Raw genomic sequence first — 16644 nt, 5'->3', positions numbered from 1 at the left:
TCTGAATTATTTTTAAAGTTATTTTTCACACACACACACACACACACACACACACACACAGGTAAATGTACACACACATATATATAAAATTATAAATGCAAAAACACTTTTGGTTTTGCCCCCATTTTCCATGAGTTGAACTGAAGATCTAAGCCTTTTTCTATGTATACAAAAGGCCTATTTGTCTCAAATATTGTTAACAAAACTGTCTAAATCTGTGTTAGTGAGCACTTCTTCTTTGCCGAGATAATCCATCCACCTCGAAGTGGAAAGTATGCTGAAGCAGCGGGTTTGAAGAAGATTTAAAGATTTGTCCTAGTCACTTCCATTAAAAAAGATCGCTGAAAACACAGGACCACCTGAGAAGCCGCCATTGGAAACTGTGTGGGAAAGGACAGGCACTTTTAACAGGTTTGAACTATTACACAGTTACCCAAGTGATTGGTTTAAAGAAATGCCAATAAACCAGAGCCGGTTTTTGTTTTTGTGTGGACCAGCCGGACCTTCCTCCGCAGTGTTGTGCAATGCGAGACTACTTGAAGCCTGACAAGATCGATTTTAATGTGATATGCGATCCTGCCATGTTTGGTGGGATCTTGTGATGTCGCGAGACTCCAATTATGGTGCGAGGTAAGAAATGTTCCCTCATTGCACAACAAAACTGTGCATGCACAACAACTAAAAGTACAGTGGGTGAACGGTGATAGTTGTTTAGATTTTGGGGTTTTAAATCTACTTAGTTCTCTCTTTCAAATACTGTAAGTCTGGTAAGCTAAGGGTTAAACATCTTCATTTTAGACATGTCACTGAATTCCCTGATCTCAATTATAACTTCAGTTATCAAAAATGATGGTCATACTTAAGTAATTCAGATGCAAATTGTAATAAACCTGAATCATTCATTAACTCGCTAGTGAACACATGCAGTTTTCAAAGTCCTGCGGGCACATACCGGATTTAAGATGTGTGCCTTAAAGTTTAATGGACTCCATGTAAAGCTGTGTTAGTGTAAACTGTTTCTTAACCTGAACACAATCTGATTTTACCTTTAGGGCTATAATGCAAACTGTCTCTTGAACTGGCTTAAAACCACAGTTAAATAATTTGCCTTCTTCGCCCTGTGGTAGAAAAAAAGCATGTGCTGTTTGCTAATGTCGTCTTGCATTACTTCAGGTTTGAAGTCCTAAAAGTTGTATTTGACACTGATCCCTCATTGCCATTAAGAACCGCCAACACACAAAACTACGTTGTGCAACTTTAATATCACGAGGATACATGTGATCCTGGAAAACATGAGGAATCACTGAATATCTAGTTTAAAAAACAAAAAAAACAAAAAAAACAGAATGCTTCCACTTATTCTCTCCTGTGCCAGTATTATACTTTAACATGACACCAAATATGCTGCAAAAAAATACCCAGCATGCAATTAATTGTCCAGTAGTAGAACAATTAGAGGATTTAACCTTACCCTGCACTCATTTTACATATTTATGCAATATCAACATAGTGAAAGTGTAAATTTTTTTGGGGGGGCTTTTTTGTCTTTTATGGACAGGACAGCTAGGTGAGAAAGGGAAGAGAGAGGGGGGGAAGACATGCATGAAATCGTCAAAGTGATCCTATACACCTTTTGTCAAATTTGATCAATAATTCCTCACAATCACTTTTCTCTATATTTTCTGTGTGCGTGGAAAAGAAATCCAGTGTTTCTACACAGAACAAACAGAAGGTTGTCAAGGAGGGTTGGCGGAGAAACAGCAAAAGAGGAAAAGGACTGAAGAGCACAAATGAAAAAAGAAGTTGTATGACCAGGAGAGGAGGAAGAGGCTTGTTAACATCAGTGAGGCTTTTCAGCGCTGTGGAAACCTCCGTGATTTCAAAGGAACGGGAGCTGAGGAGGGCTCTCGTCGTGAATAACGTTGGCTTTGTCGTTTTGCTGTTTGTTATTTTCAATGGGTCAGTTGGCCCTTATTGTATATGGCGGCTGCTGGTTGGCTTTACAGTGACAGCTTTATAATCCACATTGTAATCGGAGCTAATTTATGACTGCCATATTTCACTATGGCAATGAACGTCCATGAATCTGGGGGGCAGAGATACTGGGTGTGTGGGGGGGGGGGGGGGGGGGGGGGGGGGGGGGGGGGGGGGGGGGGGGGGGGGGGGGGGGGGGGGGGGGGGGGGGGGGGGGGGGGGGGGGTAGAATTCAAATATAAACAATCTTCGCACAGCATCGCTTACTGCCCCTTCAAATGTTTAAATTAAGATGTGTTCTTCCTTTGAGCTGTGCTTATTTTTGTGTTTATGTGGAACATTTATTATTATGCTGTAAGGCATATGCATGAATGCCTTCCATACTAATCACTTTATTTAAGTCATTTAAGTTTTGCAGATTCTCCATCTGAGCTTCACTCATCCAATTTATAATTGCCGTCAGAGAAAACCAAACAGTTGACTTTATGTCCTCCTCTCATTTGTGTGCAGCCTCTCTCTTTTCCATCCCTCCAAAAGAAAAACCTTGTAGTCTTGTTTGAGTAAACAAAACCGCTTTGTCTGTCTTCATTTTTTGGCTTCCTCCATCTCCTTCTCCCTCCCAGCATGACTTGCATGACTTTTTTCTTCTCTCTCTCTCTCTCTCTCTCTCTCTCTCTCTCTCTCTCTCTCTCTCTCTCTCTCTCTCTCTCTCTCTCTCTCTCTCTCTCTCTCTCTCTCTCTCTCCTTATCAAAGTAAAAGTAAATAGGTAATTAATCTGTGCCTTGGGGGCTAACAGCAGCGCATACAGTACCAGCCCTGCAGCCTGCCCACAGGCTCAGAAGCAAGCCAGAAGTGAAAGAAGTGTGGGTTGTTACTCATCAAACACTTTGTGTACCCACCTGCATACACCTGTCTACTCCGTCAAAATGACTCAGGATAACCTCCATTTACTCTTTCATTAACACGTAACTTTTGGGACATACTTAGTTATTTTCTTTTGAGAAATACATGCTTCTGATTGTCTCACTAACTTGTTTCTCCCTACTCAGTTGGAGGAAGTGAAGGCAGAAGCAGGGAAACCCTGGTAGCAGCCTACCTGCAGCGATGGAGGCCAGACGGACGTAGTCGGAGCCCCTCTCTTCTGGCTCATATGGGTAGTTCTCCACCAGGCTGAGTCCTGCCAACACAGAGGAGAGAGCTTACGTCTGTTGTCATAACAACCCAAAAATAATGCTGTTCTTTTTTTCTTCTTTTGAACGCAGCATTTGTCTTTTCCTTGTCCCCCTGAAACCAACACTCACTATATATTATAATAGTTACATAACAAGTTACAAAGCATGGACAAAAATAATTCATCCTCGGCTGGTTTAACCTGTTAGGGGACTTTAGTGTAAATGTGCCCTGTGTGCAGTGTGTATATACCTTGTCAAGTAGCAGAGCAGAGCCCAGATGACCAACCATTGCTATGGAAATCGGCTTAACCCTCATGTTGTCCTTGGGTCAAATTGACCCATTGTCCTCTATCAATGTTCTTTTCAATTCCCCAAAATAACATGATTGATTCCACACAATGCTCTTTGGCAAATAAAACTCTCTACTTTTATTAATTTTGGGGTATCTTATTCAATTTTACAGCATAAAGTATAGTAAAAGTTGACATATTCCAGTCTGTGATTATCCATCAACATCCATTCCTTTAATTTTAGTCTTAATAATTCCTAATTTCTGCTTTTCTATCACAAACATTAGGTATAATTTCCTATAAATGTGGTTCATTGACCATAAATTTCACAAATAACTAAAACTAAAGATAAGTAAGTGTTACGTAGTGTTGAAAACATCAAAAAAGGTGACAAGCATTGAAAAAAGCATCAACAGTGTTGAAAAAAGCTCAACATGTAAGAAAAGTTTTTTTGTTTCTTTTATCAATAATCATCAACAAAAGTGTTGATTTTCAATTTTGACTGGAAGACAATACAAGGGTTAAGCAAAGAAGTCGGTATAATAATTCAAATAGAAACATTTATGGTGCAAGTGTTGCACCATAAATGTTCACAATAAAACTGTGCATGCAACTAAAAGTACAGTAGGTCCAAACTGAACCAAGAGGAGAGTCTAAACTGTGATAGGTGTTTGGATATTTGGGTTTTAATCTCCTTCGTTCTCTCTTCCAAATAAGCCTAGTAAGCTGAGGGCTAAACATCTTCAAGGCCGGGCTGGGCCGATATTTCCCGACCCTGTCCTCGGGCTGGGCCGGGACCTTGATCAAGCATTTTATTTTTTTAATCAGTACTTAATTAGCCTAATTGGGTGGGGAGAAAGCTATGGCATAATCAATCATTTTAGGCCTAAGCAACAAATATGTACAAAGTTAATTAAATGCAGTCATAGGCTGCTCGCCTATCACAGCAAAAAAACAGGGACTTTGATGATGAACAGACACGTGAAGCATGCTTGCCATGGCAGAAAAGATGATAGTCAGCCTTTAATTTCTTCTTTTGATACTTCACCAAGCATGCCCCCGAGGGCGAGGCAGGCCCTCACAGAGAAATGCGTTGTTTTGTTTGTTACGTTTCTTCATTCGGATCCATTCTGAATTTAAACAAACAACGCAGTTTCCTGTACATGCTTCATCCTTGTCACGTGATTCATTAATATAATTAGATAAGATAATAAAATAATCAACAGATTTCGGTAGTTCAAACAACTTGGGAGTGTAAATGAGAACATCGGTTTTAACAGCAGTGTACTAAAACATTGTCGGGCTCTTAATAACAGTTGATGTGTTGGGCTGGGCTGGCTTCAGACACAACGTCCATGGGCTCGGGTAGGGTCGGTCTTGGTTTTTTGGCCTGAATCTAAACTTTATTGTACATGGTCCCTCTAACTAAAAACACTAACAGACCTAAAACTAGATTTTGAAACTTACATTATATTGTTATTTACTGGTGGTCATTCCCAAACAAATTAGCAATCAATCTAATCAATAAACCCCATTCAGATGTGGTGACATTTGGGCCTCTTTGGGGGGGTCTGGGGCCTTAGGGCAGTTGCCCACTTGGTAATTCAGCATCAACTTCATCAAAAAGAAGTTTAACTCTTGCTTTTAAATGATCTCCAATCACAAACAAAGCAAGATCATGGTAGGATGAAAATGAATGTGCTGCCTTTTAACTTAAACTTAAGTCAATCAGCAATCAGCCCTTTAAGCTTCTAAAAGCAGCAGGAGTATACTGAAGGAGCTGTAAAGAGACCACATAATCTTTTTTTTAAAAACTTTTTAGTTCCTTTGCAATCAGGCAGTACAGTCAACTGTTCAGAGACACAATGCAGGCATAAAGGCCTTAGGGGGTCAGCCCATGGGTTTCAGCATCACCTAAACATCCACTCATACTTTGCAGGAATGACATTCCTCCAGCAACACAAAGAGACAAATGTAAACATTTTGAAACAAAAACAACACAAAATAAGCATAGAGAAAAGAAGAAAAAAAAAATACAGTACAGGCCAAAAGTTTGAACACACGTTCTCATTCAATGTGTTTCCTTTATTTTCATGACTATTTACATTGTAGATTACCACTGAAGGCATCAAAACTAGGAATGAACACATTGGAATTATGTACTTAATAAATATATATGAAATAACTAAAAATATGTCTTCTATTCTACTTTCTTCAAAGTAGCCCCCCTTTGCTCTGATTACTGCTTTGCACAATCTTGGCATTCTCTTGATGAGCTTCAAGAGGTAGTCTTCTGAAATGGTTTCCCAACAGAAGAAAGAGTTCCCAGAGATGCTCAGCACTTGTTGGTCCTTTTGCTTTAACTCTGCAGTCCAGTTCTCCCCAAACCATCTCCATTGGGTTCAGGTCTGGTGACAGGGGAGGCGCAGCACTCCATCACTCTCTTTCTTGGTCAAATAGCCCTTACACAGCCTGGAGGTGTGTTTGGGGTCATTGTTCTGTTGAAAAATAAATGATGGTCCGACTAAACGCAAAATGGATGGGATGACATACCGCTGCAGGATGCTGTGGTAGCCATGCTGGTTCAGATTGCCTTCAATTTTGAACCATCTACACCATCACACCTCCTCCTCCATGCTTAACGGTGGGAACCAGGCATTGACTGACCGTAATGATGGCCACTTGTTACTCTTTACTTAGCTGATTGGTTCTTGCCATAATATGATTTCTAACAGTCGTCCAATAGGCTGTCGGCTGTGTATCAAACTGACTTCTGCACAACCCAACTTGTGGTCCCAACTCCATTAATAAGGCAAGAAATTCCACTAATTAACCCTGTCAAGACCCACCTGGGGGGGGGAACCATTTTAGGTGACTACCTCATGAAGCTCATTGAGAGACCACCAAGGGTTTGCACCGCTATCAAAAAAGCAAAGGGGGGCTACTTTGAAGAAACTAGAAGTATCAGACATGTTTTCAGTTATTTCACACTTTTTTGTTGAGTACATAATGCCACATGTGTTCATTCATAGTTTTGATGCCTTCAGTGATAATCTACAATTTAAACAATCATGGAAAAAAAGGAAACTCATTGAATGAGGTGTGTCCAAACATTTGGCCATATATATGCATATTTTTGTTTCAAATTGAAAATAAAGAACACGCACTGAATGAGAAGGTAGTTCCAAACTTTTGGCTCGTACCATATATATACACACACACTGTATATGTATAGTCGGATGAAAACTGCTGTGTCTGCCTGGTTCAGCTCCGAGATTTTCTCGCGTTGCACAGCTAGCGCTGTGGAGAAAGCTCTGAGATGACGTTATGTTCTGACTCTGTTTGGAAGTAGCAACTTCATACGATAAAGTGTCTGGATTTGTTTGATATTTAGTGTCTGTCGGCAAATGGATTTTATTGAGTTTCCTCCTAATAATAGGCATGGAAAAGCGCCTTGTTCCCCCAACCTTTTTCAACAGTTGCAATGTTCCTTTTAGCTGTCTGCTGGTGCTCCAAGAGAGTGAAGAAAAGTCAGTTTGGTAATCATATCACGTTGAAAGCAGGAAAAAGTGTACTACAATATAATAAGCACAAAAATTTGAAAATAAATTAAGTGTGGGTGGAACAAAACGAATCAGAGCCTCAGGTTTAAGTATTCTTTACACAATAATCACTGTTTTTATTCAAGCATGGAATTAACTGTTGAGCTCTCTGGAGGTGGACGTCGAATTTATGTGTAATGTAAGGCACACACTTGATAATCCTGAAAACACACTGCACCTGCTCGCCCCCCTTTCGGAAGCAGAACCATCAGATAGTGTTTGTTAATGCTGGTCTTACCGTGCAGCACGGACTGATGCAGACTCCAGTAGATACTCAGGCAGTTCTTCTCCTTCTTCATGCCTCGTTTACATTGGCACCCGTGCAAAGGAGTGGACAGCAGCGCCGTCATGGCGTTCTCACAATGGTTCCGGGCCCCGGGCCCCAGCTTCACGCTGCCGTCCCCCGCCACACACTGCCGGAGGGTGCGCAGTCGCGGGCTGCAGGTGTCGTCGCTGGAGCAGGTGTCTCCGGCACGCAGGCAGTCCCTCCCGCCTGAAGAGAGCGCCAGACGTGGGACTCCTGCAGGAAAAAACAAAGAGGGGACAAGTTAGTGGCACGTTGTGAAATCGGAGCGGGAGACTGGTCTAGGGATCGGTTTCCTCTACACTTGTTCAGCAAGGCTTCAGTTAAACGTAACATTTATTGAAGAAATACACATACTTATGCAAAGCATTTTGAATTGCGTTGCTGCTGTTATGTGCTATGTCAAAGCTGCCATGGCTTGAGTACAAGAAGCACAACTGCAAGAAAAATGGAATTATACAAGACCCAAAATGGCCACATGGACACAGGGCTGCATTAAATTCATCAGCAAGACTGCATGAATGATGAAAAGAAAGTGAAACAGTTAGATTTTGCAAATCTCTTGCCAATAAAGATAATAAAGAAGTGGGACAAAAAACAGTGATGCTGTGGAATATGAAAGGCCAACTGAACTGATATGGGATATAATTAAAATCTCTACTTTTAATATAAAATTACATTGTTTCTAACCATTAAACAACTGTAAACATTACAACACATCTGTTCTTATTCCGCACGTGTCCCTCCTGTACCAGTACCACAGTTGGTTGGGGCCATGTTTGTTGACTTTGTGTAATTCCAAACTTAACTTAAAGGCATTCAACAGCACAGAGTATTATTATACGCTTCCATTAAGTTTGATACAGTTGTGCGACTTGTGAGAGACAGATTAAAAAAGACGCAGCAGATATCATGACTTTTTCCCCCCTCCAACCCTGGTCAAGCTCTAAAGAAAAAATCTAGATTCTACAGTTCGCATCATGCAACTCTTTGAATCCTTTGATTATTTGGTAATTGTTCCCTTGCACGTCAGCTGGATTCTTGCGATATCACAAGATCACGTGAGAGTTGCAGGATCACATACCACAGGAAAATCAATCTGGCCCGGCTTCAAGTGATGCATTTGTGTCTGAACTTGTGACAGTCCTGTGAGGGGTTACTGGCGGCTACAGGCATGGATTATGTGGGTGTGACGGCCACGGCTGTTCGTTCATAATGTATAGAGGAATAGAAGAAGAAAAAGACACATGGTTCATCTAATCACCTGCCAGGTATTTTTTTAAATGCCTAACCCTATCCAAGCAGTTTCCAATGGCGGCGCCTCAGATCATTATGTGTGATAAAGTGTTAGGAGTTACGACAATTACAGTAGTGTATTCCTTTTTGCTGTAACGCAGTAATATAATGCACTACTGATTTAATTTGGTAATATATACCCTTTACAATCTCAGTAACGCACGCTACAACGCATTTTACCGCAACATTTAGTGTTTTTTTTGTTTTTTGAAGAATTCACCAACACCGCGGAACATTTCTTCACAGGAAAAGAAAAGCTGTGAGGGTTATTTCCTGTATTCGATGGTTGAGGGGACTGCAGGTGAATTATCTATTTTTATAGCTTTACTTAATTTTTATTTATTCAAATTAATTATAGAACATCTTATGAATAGCCTATGATGTGTTAAAGTGAATAAAGAGGAGACTTTATTGATCCCGGGGTGAAATCCAGAAGACATTACTCAACCATTGCAAGTAAACTGACCTTGATGTGTGAAATCAGCGGATTGCTCTTTTAGCTAATCAAAACAAACTGGTGAATGATGTACGCTTGTACGGCCCACTGAATCACTGCTAAAAGAATGTAAATTGTGTTAGAATTTCATAATTGGGTTACATTTTTACATCCCTTGTCAGAAGCGATCAAACTTGTTCAACGATCCATCTCACTACTTTATTCCAGCATTTTAAAATGACATTCATAAAACCCGAGAGGGGGTGTGATATTATTCATGAATTCATACAGTTGTCACATAGAATAAATCTAACGCCACTGACTGGATGGTGATGATACTTGTGGTGGGGGATCAGGCATCTCTCCAATACATCCTGACATCTTCAAAATTTCAGCTCCAGTCACAATGAAGTGTCATATCTGTAACCGATTGGCCCAGAGACGGGCTGTCTTGTTTCTTGTGGCACTAATAACATGCAAGCATTATTCTCCCGAGGACAGTAAATATTTGCTTATCCCAGCTGTCTACCAGCTCTAAGACTCACTCTAAAAAGGGATGTAGTGTTGTTTAATCCTTCCATGTGTCTGGTTTGGGATTTTACACATACATATTATATAAACATAATATTATAAGAGTAAACAGTCCAATATTGCATTGTTTGTGGTCTGGATCAACCAAAGTACATTTCCAAGATAAAGCCTGACAAAGCCCCTCACCTTCCACTCTGTGTTGCCGTTCTCAAACTCAGTTCCCTTGGTTCTTTCGGAGAATGGTTGTAAAGATTTACATTGAATGTTTATAGCATATGCTCTCTAACTGGGACGTTTTCCGGAACGATTGGTGGAAATCCTGTAGCCAAATAACATTGTATGTAATAGTCATGCTCCTATATTGTGTCAACAGTTAACTTTATTAAATATTACATGTGGCGTTTTCTTTTATTGAGGTGTTCCACCCAAACAAGTTCCTTCCCAGGACCATTTAGCGGAGCCCCCGTCGTTGCGTCTGGAGCTCAGCGCCGCCCGAGACGACTGTCCCCAGAGCGTTTTTATCTCCTATTCCAGAATGTTTAATATGGTGAAGCCAGCTAGTTTTAGCTGTATTTTTTGTATATTTTTTAATAATTTTACTAAAAATATTCAATAAAACAAATAATACTTATTCACAGTATATGTGCAAAGGCAAACAAAAGAAAATTTTCAACCAACTCAAAATAGTGCCAACAAAAGAAGTCTTAAAACAAAGCTTCAAGTAACTTTCAACTATATAAAAGATACAAAATGGTTCAAAATTTAAATGTAAATTGGCAAACTACAAACTCTTACTGGGCAGCCAAACGTTGAACACACCCACTGAAATTTATTTTCTACTACAGCTAAATCCTAAAGTTTCCAAAAGTCAAATATCTCAGGCTGGATAACAATGAAATGTGTATAACATTATAAGATATATATTCCAGCCTGTCTCACAGTATTTCATATATACTCGATATATATGAAACACTGATATGATAAGAGGATTTCTCCAACTTTAAAGCTTCTTAAAGAATAAAAACAGAATGATAAGGTAATATCTAAAATAGTGCAGCTCTCTTAGTATTTTTAGAAGAAACTATCTGATAATGATAGTGATTAGTTTTAAACAAGCGAGCAGAGTTGGTTACTCCCTGCCCCCGATTCCCAGAGATCACGTCCAAAAGCATTTCTGTGTCATCAGCGACTTGGTGAGACGTTCCGTGCAGCGAGTCAGTTCGGTAATTAAATCCTAATCAAATCAGATCCCATCACGGCTCAATCAAGTGATGAGGAGCAAAAGAGAGATTTCCCAATGAAGGCAGGAGCTTGTTCATTTTCCACCGGCAGACTAATCCTGCGTCTTTGGTTGGCTCAAACTGTAACTCAGAGGAACTCTCCCTGGGTCATGTATGTAACGCTCGAGATGATCAGATTAAAAAGACATATCTGAAGCCAGTCTACATCCTGAGCTGAAGCCTGCTGTACTTGAAGAAAAAGAAGGGGTTAACTGCCATGCCCAGCAGGGTACTTCTCAACCTTTTGGAGTCAGCTAATCTGGAAGAAAGATGTCAATAAAAGTCTAAACAGACAGTGAGGCAGGAAGCGTGTTGATGGGTTAGGGGATGTTAGTGGATGCTATTGAGAGAAAGCATCTGCCAATCAAGTGAAGAGCTCATCTCTGCTGAGGTCTTGACAGGCGGCAGTTAGTGTGCCAACAGAAATATCCCCTTCAACAAGTCATTTATTCCACTATAGTATTAAAATCTGATTTATGTTACAGAAAGTAACGGGAAGGGAAGAAAAACCACAGGCTGAGATAATGTCATTTGTTTCCAATGCAAATCAGCTCCACCTGAGAATTTTCTTGTCTCGAGTAATGGGACCTTGAAAAAAAAGCAAAGGAATCAGCCTTGAGATGCTTGACTCGCTCCGAGAAAACTCTTAAAATGTAGATTAGCATTGGAAATACAGGATATTATCTCACCTTGTGGAAGTTTTCTTCACTCTGTTCAAGAGAAACAACACTTAAAACATGGTTGGTTTTTTTGCTTCTCTTACGCAAGTATGTGGAACTGCAGGTGGGAGCAGTCAGATATGTGGGTGGTGTGTGTGGGTGTTCTGATATGGAAGGTGGAGCGCAGAAGACCGTTGAAGCCAGGTTGGCTCCCCTCGGCTTCAAGGCAAGAGAAGAACCCTTGGTGAGCAGCCGCAGTGCAAATCTTATTAAATTGCAACTAATCCAGTGTGGAGAGAGGTTTGATATTTGTCTGAGAAATTAAGCAGCACTTCAGATCGCAAGAGATAACTGTTTGCCTGGAAACCGAGCCGTGGCGCGCCGGCAGTTCAAAGACAGACAGTCAAAACCAATTAGGAGAAATCAGTTGCCCTGTCATTCAGATTCGTTCCATCCTATATGCCTTCATGTTTTTCCCACTGAGGTAAATTATCTGTTTGAGCTCTCTCTCTCGCTGCACTTTTTTGTCTCTACTCCTTTTTGTTTCTCTCTGATTTCCCCTCTGCTTGCGTCATCGTTTCCATTTATCCCTCTGTTCTCCCCCTCCTTTCCTCTTTTTTTCTCTCTAGTCCCTCAGTCGCAAGCAAACACACCTGGTATGGTTCAAGGAGCAGATTCTAAAATTAAAGAAATATTGTCAAGGAAACAAGGTAATCCCAAAGCAAAACTGACTTCCCTTCTACTACAGTACAAGCTTTAATCTCGCAGCTAAACACAGCAAAGATGTTTTTCGACAGACAAAACATGGGACTGTTGAATTCAGCAGTAACTCAAAAAATATCATCTTTTTGTTAGAGAAAAACAAAAACAAAAAACTTAAATTGAATGAAACCCTGAATTCATGGAATTATATGAACATGTTGATTTACAGCTGCAACATATCATTTAGTAGACAACAATGGGTGAGATTAAGAAGAATACCTTACAAACAAAACAGTCGCCTGCTCACTCCTCTAATCAAAGGAAACAGGTGCATGGTGGGAGATGGAGGTAGAACTCATTGGGTGGCTCCTCACGTCTCTCTGCCTCCCACCTAAACCCCAGGGCCCTCTACAGCCAGCAGACATCAGGCAGTGCCATCGGCCGCTAGCTAGCAGCCGACGGGAGAATGCTTCCTTTAAAACCTATGAAGGGCCGCTCCACAGAAAGGACTGCACTCTTGTTACGTCACATAAAGGAAGATCAATACGATTTCATTCTCGATAACTTACGTTCCCTGTGAAGTGTTCATAAAATGAATCATGATAAAAAACTTGGCATTGATGTCAATGGTACGCCAGTACAGTAAGCATCACTTTTTGGGGAGTAAATATCGCAGAAAACAAAAACAAGAGTGACAACTTTTTTGTCATCAAAAGTTGCCTTCCCTAAGAAGAGAAGTGTGGGATTTATTCTAATTCCATCGTTGGCTTATGAAATATAAATTTTCCACTCTTTTTCTTAATTTCAAAAAATTGTTTTAACTTTCGTGGAAAAGTTGGAGAAACTGGTCAGCTCAACGGCAACGGGTTGTTACTCTAGCATGGAGCAAGGCTTCTCCGTCTCAGAGACGCAAGCTGGTGGTCCAGGAGGTCCGTCGGAAAAGGGGAACAAGAAGGTTCAAGGGCAGTGGATGGCATGGACAGGAGTGGAGAAGAGGAAGATCTCCTGGAAACCGAAGCCAGTGGTGTTCCAAAGACCCCACATGCACTCTAGGTCCAAGTCCAGCAACACTGAAGCACATCTTAGAGGCAAGCGAGACCAGCATCACCCAAGGCCGTTACACCTGGCGGCACAACCAGGTGCTAAAGTGCCTAACAGCAGTGCTGGAAAGTCAACAGACAAGTTTGAAGGTTCTTTCCTCCCGCGTCATCCCGGTGGCAGCCGGTTAGAGGAAAACAGAAGACATATGTTACAGTTTTACATACGTGTTCAGTCTCAACAGTTGTCCTCTTTAAGTAAAAGAAGTATCAATGGATCGATTGATACTGAAGTAATCCCTTGCTCCAGTAAACTCAGCGGTACAAATGACTTTTTACAGTTTGAACGGATGCCCTGTGCATGTTGTTATTTGTAACTTTTTGTAATATTTATACATAATAATGTGATATTTGCAATATTTTGTTTGTTTATGATTTGTTGACTCGATCCCACATGAAAACCATCTTTTGCCTCTCCATCAGTCCCTGTATAGCTGAGCAACGTGCTATGGACAGTTTGATGCATCCTATTAGAGATAAAAACAGGCTCTTAGATTGTTTGGCAAATCTTTGACCGGACTACCAAGGGACCGTGCTTTTGTTCCAGTATTCTGTGGTTCCTTATTAGCTAACTGCGCCTCCCCGAACACTTTTAACCAAGATGCCTCACTGGGTCTGCTGGGGTTTCTTCTGCTATGTTGTCTCTGTTTTCACAGCTACTAATAATGCCCTCTCCTATCCCCAGCAGTGTTGTCAAAACCAAAAAATATTAATCCTATAAATGCTTGCACACAAACCCGAGTCAATGGGAAAGAACAAGCATGCCTGCGTACATTAACTCCACTCATGCACAGTCACAGAATGATGAAAAAACTATTTAGACACGTTACCATGAATATAGTTTGCAGCAAGACTTTATCAGACTATAATTGGTCCTCAGAATACACTGTGATAGGGTCATTTCAGTCTCTATCATTGATTCAGCAAAACATGATGAAATTTAGAGGAGAAACAAGAGACCACTCTGGCCGTGATGCAGGATACTAATTTCCTTCCCGGCTTCCTCAGTGACTAATCCATCTTGAAGAAAGTCAATATCATTCTGCAGCTGTTCCAGAAAAACCACGCAACTGCTATTTTCTTTGTCTTCTCAGAATGGAAAGAGTGTGTGTGTGGGCATGTATATCTCCTGAAAACTAGATTAAAAACTATTTCATTAAAAAAAAAAAAAGAAAATCCAAAATCCACTTTTTGCCAAAGAAAATAATTGTTCCTATTTGAAGTAATGATCATACTTCTTGCAGACATATTTATGTTGTGCAAGATAATAATAAATTGATTTTAGAATGAGACAGTGGAGGGAATGGTGTGATGGGTGAATGGAATGATTAAACCACTGAAGATAGGTCTGTATTTGAAAAGAAATAACAGGCCAAGACTTCAATCAGTAGCTCGAAAGAAAAATCTAAATTGGATATTACAGTATAATAATAGAGCAACTCTTTATGTGAATATAAATTAGAGGTACTGCATGAGATTATAATGATGTTGAACAGAAGTAGAAATGCTTTCAGAGGAAGCCAGTGAGTGGATGTTGAGGTTTTTTTGACTTCTTTTAACTCCACCATGTTTACGTCTATGGCTGTAGATCATTTGCAGATTTAAATTGCACATTCACATTTAAGATAATTACACATATTCATGTCCATTAAAAGTGTAGAAAAATGTAAACTTAGAAGGAACACTTACAGAACAAAGAAACTGAGTGGACATATTGAGGGCGCAGACCTCCGCTAAGACCTACCTGAAATTTTTCCAGTCTTGAATTTATTGTTCTGGTTATTCCGACACCCCCTCAATGCAGCACTAATGCCCAATGTAAATGAAAGTGAAAAATAATTTGGGTATCCAAATTTTTTTTCCGTAAACCTGCTGACAATGATTTGAAAACATGCCCTTTTTGTTATGTTTCTTTTTTCACTTATCTGAGAGCAAACAATCCCCAAAAAGGAAATATAACTCAGAACTAGGATGTTCTCTACTAATACTTTACTGTTACTACTACTTGAATACTTTTAATGATGAGACAGCTTACAGGAATGTTTCCTCTCTGGTCGACTGGTGCAGCAATACCAATCAGGATCTGAACATCACTAAAACTAAAGAACTTGTGGTGGACTTTGGGAAAAAACAGGGAGAGCTACTGTACAACCGCGGGTCATCAACAACCAGGTGGTAGAGAGCAGATCACTTCAACCTCCTCAGGACTACAGTACAATCTCCTCCTCCCGGAAGAGAGGGAACTTCGCCATCATCCTAGTCTATATAACAACGTTTTATTTATGGGGTTGTTCCGGTGCCACCGGAGGTTTTACCCTCCGCTTCCTCTGTGCTGGCATTCTAAACTTCGGTTAATTCGAGACGATTAAGACAGCTCTATAGAGTGGTATTAGAAACTGTGCTCATCTTCTTTATGGTATGGTAATTCTAAAGCCCACGAGAGACCACTGCTGGACATGGAGTTGTGTGGAGCTGCTTCAAAAATAATAGGCTGTGTACTCCTGTTTTTCCATTTATGAACTACACCACATCTGCAAACCCTCTAATCAGTCTTCACCCTTTTGGTAAAAGACTACACTTTAGTAAGACCAATATATCTCGCTTCCACAATAGCCCTTATCCAGAAGCAATCCACTTCCTATATGCTTCACCGGTACCTTTTTGGACACCTCCTGCTTAAAACCCAGAAAGTCAGAAGGATCACTTTAAGTGCATGAGCCACACAGCTGCACCATTGTATTAATTGTATTGTTATTTTTAGACCTCTCCTTCTCTGGCTTTGAGACTACCTAACAGGTTGTGAAAATAAAAAAAACATGAGTAGCGATACGATGCAAGACTAAACTGGATGTGAAAAGCTGCCAAACAGAAGAAGAAAGTCGACGATGGTTAAGTTATTTTCCTGCTACCTGCCACAGTTTCAGTTTGGAGGGCCACCACTACTGAGGGTGACAATGGTGAAGAGATTCTGGCCTAACAATGAATCCACCTTCAAGCATAACGAGGTCCTTGGTGGCTATCAAAGAACTTCTCTTCCTTTGCTCTTAACCGTCATTCAAAGTGTTAAGATGTTTCTTTGGTTCTGTTGAGGTGTATAAGAGAATCCTTAGGCTACTCAAACTTTCAAACAGGTCACTGGAAAGAAAGAGCTCGGAGTCTGGTGAACATCATCCCTTCCTTCCCCATGTCCGCCATGATGAACAGCTCATTACATCAGGCAGGCGGTTTAGTCCGACTCTAAGAAGAACAAATCAAGAACCATTTTGTTCCTAATTCCTTGGGGATTTTAAATTAACATTG

General features: G+C 40.5%; 1 protein-coding gene across 1 annotated transcript in view; it reads right to left on the bottom strand.

The window, feature by feature from the left end:
• Positions 1-16644, bottom strand: part of gfra4a (GDNF family receptor alpha 4a) — a 133991-nt gene that overhangs the window by 26664 nt on the left and 90683 nt on the right. The window contains exons 2-3 of the mRNA XM_034858537.1: positions 7278-7559; positions 3072-3152 (exon numbers count right to left, since the gene is read on the bottom strand). Of these exons, the coding sequence (XP_034714428.1) occupies positions 3072-3152; positions 7278-7559 (363 nt within the window). The remainder of the gene's footprint in view (positions 1-3071; positions 3153-7277; positions 7560-16644) is intronic.

Source organism: Etheostoma cragini, chromosome 20 (genome assembly GCF_013103735.1).
Source record: "Etheostoma cragini isolate CJK2018 chromosome 20, CSU_Ecrag_1.0, whole genome shotgun sequence".
Classification (NCBI taxonomy): domain Eukaryota; kingdom Metazoa; phylum Chordata; class Actinopteri; order Perciformes; family Percidae; genus Etheostoma; species Etheostoma cragini.
The sequence above is the reverse complement of the archived record's forward strand: the minus strand, read 5'-3'. Positions and strand labels throughout refer to the sequence as shown.